At 40.6% G+C, this 8,680-nt stretch overlaps 2 protein-coding genes across 2 annotated transcripts in view; both read left to right on the forward strand.

Annotated features, from left to right (window-relative positions):
• Positions 1-4,630, forward strand: part of LOC103516395 (vacuolar protein sorting-associated protein 13D-like) — a 10,536-nt gene extending 5,906 nt beyond the window's left edge. Inside the window, exons 6-8 of the mRNA XM_026828805.1 lie at positions 3,582-3,881; positions 4,345-4,521; positions 4,610-4,630. Of these exons, the coding sequence (XP_026684606.1) occupies positions 3,582-3,881; positions 4,345-4,521; positions 4,610-4,630 (498 nt within the window). The remainder of the gene's footprint in view (positions 1-3,581; positions 3,882-4,344; positions 4,522-4,609) is intronic.
• Positions 4,631-4,779: 149 nt separating this feature from the next.
• The window catches only part of LOC113470405 (vacuolar protein sorting-associated protein 13D-like), a 10,264-nt gene continuing 6,363 nt past the window's right edge, over positions 4,780-8,680 (forward strand). The window contains exons 1-4 of the mRNA XM_026828806.1: positions 4,780-4,879; positions 5,412-5,666; positions 6,862-7,158; positions 7,716-7,884. Coding sequence (XP_026684607.1) covers positions 4,810-4,879; positions 5,412-5,666; positions 6,862-7,158; positions 7,716-7,884 — 791 coding nt within the window. The 5' untranslated portion in view covers positions 4,780-4,809. The remainder of the gene's footprint in view (positions 4,880-5,411; positions 5,667-6,861; positions 7,159-7,715; positions 7,885-8,680) is intronic.

The following is an 8,680-nucleotide window of genomic DNA, read 5'->3' on the forward strand; positions in this document are numbered from 1 at the left end:
GGGAAAATCTTGAAAAAGTAGACTGGAAATTTGGAAAAAATGGACTGGAAAACCGAGAAAAGTCAGGGAATTTTATTTTTCCATTTTGGTAGGCACCCTGATTGAGGTATACATTATGTATTGAGGTTTAGACAAGGGGTTACGTCTCCTTATTTCTCTAATAATATTTTTCTAAAATTGTCATGTACCTATCTGGTTTATACGAAATAAATTATATCACACATGGCAAATCTCACGTAAAATATATGTTGGTAATATTTTACTATACAAAGATCGAAATAGGTGATACATTATGTATTGAGGTTTAGACAAGGGGTAACGTCTCCTTATTTCTCTAATAATATGTTTCTAAAATTGTCATGTACCTATTTGTATTATACGAAATAAATTATATCACACATGGCAAATCTCACGTAAAATATATGTTGGTAATATTTTACTATACAAAGATCGAAATAGGTGGAGAGGCTTCGTACATCGACGCGTCCCAAGATGGAACGATTATGGATTGACTATAAAACCCTTGAACATAGTTCCAAAAGCTTAGAGGTAAAATGTTGGACTCGTAATCCGGATGACTGGGGTTCGAACCCATTGGTAACATGTTTAGTAGCATCATTTCGAAGTTTGTAAAAGCTCTGTTTTGCTTTTACAAATTTGATGTCCCGGGCGGGAATCGATCTTGCAACCTAGCGTTTACAAGGCTGACGGGCTACCCTCCAAGCTAGCTGTGTGTTTTCTATTTGTACACCGTAAGTCAATCAGAGTGGCAAAAAGAAATTTTGACTCTGTCGGGAATTGAACCCTGGACTGTGCCAGCCTAATACCCACTCGAAACGCAGGTTGAGGTATAATGCTTACTATTATACCTTAAAATAAGCACATAGGACACAAAAGTCCATTTACTCCAGCAGTAGGCTACTACAGACTACTATTAGTGTGATCAGATTTTCAAATAATGTTGATGAAATTCCCTAGCTCGGCCGGCATTGAACCCATACCCTTCTGATTACCAGACGAGCGTCTTGACCACAACGTAAAGAAAGAAAAAAATAAAAATACGATTTGAAAGAATTAACATGCTGTATATTGTACAAATATATAACCATATTTATTTAATTGACATTTTAAAATACTCTCATCAGTTCTTTTACAAACAGGAAATAATAACCATATTTTCTATATTTGACTTTTTAAGAGGCTCTTTCATCACTTCTTCTTTCGGTAACTCATCCACTCTGTCTACTGTGTCTTCACCAACGCTTCTTTCTTCTGCTTTTCTGTATTGTTTTTCTTCTTTTCTACATCTCGTTCTTCTCCTCATCGCCGAATTCTCCTTATCTCCTTTTTCTTTTGCTTATGCTTTCCTTAATCTCCTTTTTCTTCTGCTCATCTCCTTTTTACTTTCTATTTTATATTTATCGGACCGCTGGGAACAGTTACACCTACACTGGCCTCAGACAAGTAGTAGACAACCAGCACTGCCAAACACACCAGAGTTTTGCGCGAGAATGCCATAACTGTTTGAAACTGCCTTGAGGAAAATGATCGCGGGAAAAGTGGTGGATTTTATTGATTTACTACCGTGCACCGATTAGATTTCTGTACTGGTATGATTGGAAATATCGGAGCAGTTTATATAGCGGTGTAAATTTCATGCTTATTGACAAATGTATTATTATTATTATTATTATTATTATTATTATTATTATTATAAGCACATAGGACACAAAAGTCCCTTTACTCCAGCAGTAGGCTACTACAGACTACTATTAGTGTGATCAGATTTTCAAATAATGTTGATGAAATTCCCTAGCTCGGCCGGCATTGAACCCATACCCTTCTGATTACCAGACGAGCGTCTTGACCACAACGTAAAGAAAGAAAAAATAATAATAATAAAAATACGATTTGAAAGAATTGCTGTATATTGTACAAATATGTAACCATGTTTATTTCATTGACATTTCATCAGTTCTTTTACAAACAGGAAATAATAACCATGTTTTCTATATTTGACTTTTTAAGAGGCTCTTTCATCACTTCTTCTTTCGGTAACTCATCCACTCTGTCCACTGTGTCTTCATCAACGCTTCTTTCTTCTGCTTTTCTGTATTGTTTTTCTTCTTTTCTACATCTCGTTCTTCTCCTTATCGCCGGAGTCTGCTTATCTCCTTTTTCTTTTGCTTATGCTTTCCTTAATCTCCTTTTTCTTCTGCTCATCTCCTTTTTCTTCTGCTTATCTCCTTTTTACTTTCTATTTTATATTTATCGGACCGCTGGGAACAGTTACATCTGGACCGCTGGGAACAGTTACATCTACACTGGCCTCAGCCAAGTAGTAGACAACCAACACTGCCAAACACACCAGAGTTTTGCGCGAGAATGCCATAACTGTTTAAAACTGCCTGGAGGAAAATGATCGCCGAAAAAGTGGTGGATTTTATAGATTGAAATTGATTTACTACCGTGTATCTGATAGGATGATTAATTTTCGTGAAAAAGGGTTGCGTCACCCTCATAAATGTCACTTAAAATAGAATTATTGAACCTATACAAACAGCTAATGTATAGGTACTGGAGAGAAAATCAACATTGAGGGAAAAATGGATACTACAGAACGTGGAACATTTAAAGTAGGCAGATAAATGCATCTTCTAACACGAATAATGATGGAATAATGTAATTTTAAAAATTAATTACTATCACCATAAAAAAACCTCTTATATGTACATAATTTCTGTGCGCATCTCACATTTTTCACTCTTCTTTATACATTCCGGGGCAAAGTCAAAAAATTCTAACGCATCACCGTTAGTAGAGCTAAATCCCCGGTGTGGTTGAGTATTTTGTATAAAAGTTGAAGTTATAGGTACCTATGATGTGCTTTTTGGTCATTTCCAACGGGTTAAAATAAGTGTTATTTATTTTGTTCTTGCTTATAAAATCATATGTGTTTATTTGATCGGCCTCCGCTGGCAAAGCTGGCTACGTTATCCTTATAAAGAACAAATATATTGCGGCCTTCGGCCGCTGCTTTTGCTAATAAATCTGTTGTTAATCATAAATGCGGCCTCCGGCCGCTGGCAAAGCCAGCTATGTAAGCTTGGTTAAAATATAAATATAATGCGGCCTTCGGCCACTGGCAAAGCTAGCTATGTTACATCTATAAAGGAAAAATATATTGCGGCCTTCGGCCGCTGGCAAGGCTGGCAATTCTTCGTTTCGTTAATACATAAAAGGCAATGCGGCCTGCGGCCACTGGCAAGGCCGGCTATGTAAGCTGAGTTAGAAAAGTAAATATAATGCGGTCTCCGGCCGCTGTTTTTATAATATATTACGCATGAGACATAAATGGGGCCTTCGGCCGCTGGCAAAGCCTATTAGGTACATTGATTTCATTAGTATAAGTACCAACGTACCTATGCACTATTATGTTAACATGGGGTCTTATGGGAAAATTTTAGCTAAAAATTTAGCGTAGTATATTAAGCGGGGAACGACATTTGTGACAAGCATGTATGCTTGTCACAGTTAAAATTCCTTTTAATAAAGTTAATTATTCAATGTTTATTCCCCAGATCGACCGTCGCATTATGTATACAACAGACCCTCAGTTTCCCTCGCTCACCATCTCAGGCAACTTGCCCAAACTGACCGTACATATCAACGAGCAGAAAATCGCCTCCCTCCGAACTATGCTGGCAGTGGTGACTGAATCCTCACTCGGGTCCCCCATGAGGGAAGAAGAACCGAACCGGGAACCCGCGGACTGTGAGACGAGTAGGCGTGACCACGAGATTGAGGAGGCTATTGATGATGCCCTTGAGGAGTCCAAGTTGGTTATACTTCAGTTTACCATTGATAATATGGAGCTTGAGGTAATTCTGTTTTCAATATAGACCGGAAGCTATCGATGGAAAACTTAGCTCATCTTCTTCTTTCTAGCCTTTGAAATAGAGTCGGCGCGCGGCGTAAAAAAACTTAACAAATAACTTAGAGTACAGATTTCACAAGATCCCATTAAGCGTAAGGTAGGTACAACATTTTCGACCTGTAGATTTGACGAGGAAAAAGTTCGAATAAACTGGAAGTCTTAGTGGCCAAACTGGGGGCTTTATCCCGCTACAGCCATTTGAAATGCGTCCAAAATTTGAACAGTGTCCAAAAGTAAGGTGCATAGATATAACCATTGATAAAAGATGAGGGAAAGGACCCAAATTACGAAAACACTAAACTAAAACGGTTTTCCAAGGGTATCACCAACCAAGACGGCCCCGTCCAAATTGGTAAAATTGTTGCCAAGTGTTTTATCTACATTACAGTGTTGTCATATGTCCTCAGGTACAATCACGCGGGCGCAGTGTTGCCGAGTTACAGGTACAAGGCGTGAAGGCGGCCTATACACAGAAGTCTCATATGACCTGTCTATCACTATCTGTACATAGTCTCCTATTGGTGGATGCCCTACAGACGTTCGGACCTGACTTTGAACTCCTTCTAGCTAGTCATAGAAATTGGGTACAGAAATGCTGTTTTAATTTAAAGATTTTTGATATTACTTTTAGGTAGGTATGCCATCTTCTTTATATAATCTCTTCCCATACAGCATCTTGGTCTTTATTTGTAATTTTATCTGTATTTGGTAACTACAGACCTACTACCTAGATGTCCTATTGATAATAGGTTTGTCAAAGAGAGATGAAATTTGGTCTTTCCTGGTATGTTCGTTACCTATGATTGTGTTTACTCTCCTGTGATTTCTGTTTACTCCATGTTTCAGCCAATCAGGAGACGATCGTTGAGCTGATGGGCTTTACCAAGCGTGTTTTTCCTCCAATGAAATCCAAACGATCTCACTATAGACCTCATTTCAAAGGTAACATACACTGTTTATTTTAATCTAAAATATGTCCCTCACAAACTCACAATCGAGTTGAGTTACGATTGCAAGTTTTTTAGTTCGTCTCCCGGAGTTCTGTACATCAAACCGTGCCGTATTTATATAAATTTCTTATTTCGACCATTTTCCCTACACTAAAATCCCACTTTCTTAGGCTTAGGTTGAAGTAACGCGAAAGCGGTGCCGAGGTACAATCTTTTTTTTTTTTTTTTTTTTTTTAAATATAGGGAAAAAATTCCAAAAAATTGGTTTAACAATCGAGTTGAGTTACGATTGCAAGTTTTTTAGTTCGTCTCCCGGAGTTCTGTACATCAAACCGTGCCGTATTTATATAAATTTCTTATTTCGACCATTTTCCCTACACTAAAATCCCACTTTCTTAGGCTTAGGTTGAAGTAACGCGAAAGTGGTGCCGAGGTACAATCTTTTTTTTTTCCAAGTATAGGGGCAAATGTTCCTAAAAGTTGGATTAAGCTTATACGAATCTACGGATCTTGACCATTTTCAGAGGCGCATTCCTACGAGCACGACTGTCGTGATGACCCTCCCTCCTCCTCCCACCCCACCAGAGCCACCAAAGTTCCTACCACCGCCACCAAAGACTCCCAATCCACAGACCGCCGATCGACCCGCACCGAGTTGGCGTTCGATTTCCATCGTCTCAACGTCCTTCTGTTGAGAGCCGTGGCGAAAGACAATGTGATTGTGGCCAAGAAAATAGCCACCGCTACCATGAGCGAAGCCAAAGTACAAGCCACTGTGGGTGAGTAGCTGGGCTCGAAGCCCTCTAGATTGACAGGCTGTCTAAGACGCCTTCTTAAAGGAACGAATTAGGTTTATTGACAGGTTTTAAGACAGGCCTTATTGAAGGAACGAAGCATGTAGGTTCCAAGGCTTACCTCGGTAATGTTCCCTTTAGGTTTAATAGATCAGTTGCGCTTACTTGGGTGATGTTTCAAAGTCATAGAGCAGGAAAAATGAGGACCAACGGAATTTTTCTTCTTCTTCTACGGCTTCTAGATACCGAGATAAATCGATTTAAATAATACCGGTAAATCGTGAAGTTTGACGTCACGGCATACGCACCCGTAGGCGATGACGTCATAATTCATGACTCCCGCTTCGTTTGTTTGTGCGCAAGCGTTTCTGCGCATTTTGACGTGAAGTCTGACGTCACAACTGTTTGAACTTTTTAATTGGAACGGCAATTAAAAATTGAATTTTCGACCTTTTGAAGTTACTTTTTTAGAGTATTGACCTCAGATTTGGATTTTTCACAACTTTTTACGTAGGAATCGACCTATTATTAATAATGTTTTCCCAATTGCAACTTCTCCATTTGTCTGTTTGTCCGAGTTTAATGAAATTTTGGAACAAATTACATTTTGGGTATAGTCAAAATCGTGGCACAAGCTCTGCTTATACGGATAGGTATACCATTTATAAGAAAAATGTATGTTCTGAGTTTTTTGTCGATCAAATATAAATGGAAACTTGTTAAAAAAAAGTCCATTTGAAATATTGTTAAGAAATTGTGTGTCTCGCCAAAACTCGCTGAAAGTTTGCCCTATTTTGATTAACTTTGGCAAACTGGTAACATGTTGAACATCTAAGGACATTTTCTCATTGGATTTTGCGTTCGAAAGCGCTGAAAGAGACCCCATATTAGCCCATTCCTGAGTTCTAAAATTCACTAAACCACTGTTTAGACACTTGAAGTGAATTATTTTAGACACATTCTTTTTTTACCTTCTCCCGTGTTCAGACGGGGTCGGCGTTTTTCGTCAGCCTCTCAATCAGCCCTAGGGTGATTGCTTTGGGCTGACATTTGGTTTGGCTCCAAGAATTTTACAAGTGGATAGTGGATACCCTTCGCCCTTAACCTTTGCTATTTCTTTAGCTAGGAAATATTTTAGACACCTTAACCCATATTTTCTTCTCCCTGTGGCGGCGATTAGGTGAAGAGCTCGTAGTCCAAGGTTCGCTTGGAGGCCTTCAAGTCCTGGACCTGACACCAGAAGGCCAAACCCATCAGCGTATCCTCAGTCTAGGCCAGGACCCTCTGGTTGACCAGGGGCCCTCAGCGGGCCCTGCGGACAAGCCTCGCGACCTGTTCCACTCTCTGTCGGCCGATTTGTATCGTATGTCGGGGTATGGGCCGTCTAGTGAGTCTACCCAGGCCACAGCGGCCCCTATTGATACCCAGGCGTTTAGCTTCAGCATAACGAGGCCACTTAAAGAGGAACTGGTTGAAGGTAAGAATAGATTTTATTTATCCACAATCTCCGTGGCCGAGTGGGTATCACACTAGGTGTGTACTCTGGAGGTCCCGGGTTCGATTCCCGGTGGGATCGGATTTTTTTTTTTTTACTCTGTGTTTGGAGTTCGGAGTAAACTCAGCCTCGTGAGGACAATTAAGTAGTTACTTTAATCGAGTAGCGACCAGTGGCGGAGTTACCAGTGTAAAAAGATTATTGAAATATTAATATTGATTGCAAAGGAAACACTTGGTTATGCTGTGATGTCCACTAAAGTTGTGAAAAGGCTCTGCTTTACCACAGATAAATTCACGATCACGATGTTCTTCTAAATAACAATGACCCTAAACCAGCCTAGCTAGCTGGGAGTAAAATAGGGTTTACATGGCTTTAAAAGAAAAAGAAGAAGTCCTCATGATGGTTATTGGGGACCATCAAATCCCCGGCTTCAGCTAAGCCGTTAACAACAACAACAACAACAACAACAACAACAACAACAACAACAACAACAACAACAACAACAACAAATATAACAATGACCCTTCTGGTTTCAGATTTCGCCAATGTTCACATACGCTTGGCTTCGGTATGGTATACTCATTCCGCCAGGTTTCTAGTAGAGCTGGGTTCATGTGCCAAAGAGTTCAACCAATATTTGACCAACCTGGCACGAAGCATTGGTAATGCTGCCACCGAGATGGCCATAGGATTGGTTCAAACCAGGTACGAAGACGATTATTGGTGTTTTCTATTTCGCACATTCAAGCATGTGGTTCAGGACGAGCCCGCTAAACCTGACTGGGGACCATCAAATCCCCGGCTTCAGCTAAGCCGTTAACAACAACAACAACAACAACAACAAATATAACAATGACCCTTCTGGTTTCAATTTTCAACAAATATAACAATGACCCTTCTGGTTTCAATTTTCAACAAATATAACATAGACACATTCTTCTTTTACCTTCTCCCGTGTTCAGACGGGGTCGGCGTTTTTCGTCAGCCTCTCAATCAGCCCTAACTAGGGTGATTGGTTTGGCTCCAAGAATTTTACAAGTGGATAGTGGATACCCTTCGCCCTCAACCTTTGCTATTTCTTTAGACACCTTAACCCATATTTTCTTCTCCCTGTGGCGGCGATTAGGTGAAGAGCTCGTAGTCCAAGGTTCGCTTGGAGGCCTTCAAGTCCTGGACCTGACACCAGAAGGCCAAACCCATCAGCGTATCCTCAGTCTAGGCCAGGACCCTCTGGTTGACCAGGGGCCCTCAGCGGGCCCTGCGGACAAGCCTCGCGACCTGTTCCACTCTCTGTCGGCCGATTTGTATCGTATGTCGGGGTATGGGCCGTCTAGTGAGTCTACCCAGGCCACAGCGGCCCCTATTGATACCCAGGCGTTTAGCTTCAGCATAACGAGGCCACTTAAAGCTTTCTATTTCAGATAAATACCTGCCTCGGTGGCGTAGTGGTCAAGACGCTCGCCTGGTAAACAGGAGGGCGTGGGTTCGATCCCAGCCGAGG

Source organism: Diaphorina citri, unplaced genomic scaffold, assembly GCF_000475195.1.
Source record: "Diaphorina citri unplaced genomic scaffold, Diaci psyllid genome assembly version 1.1 scaffold1558, whole genome shotgun sequence".
Taxonomy (NCBI): Eukaryota; Metazoa; Arthropoda; class Insecta; order Hemiptera; family Psyllidae; genus Diaphorina; species Diaphorina citri.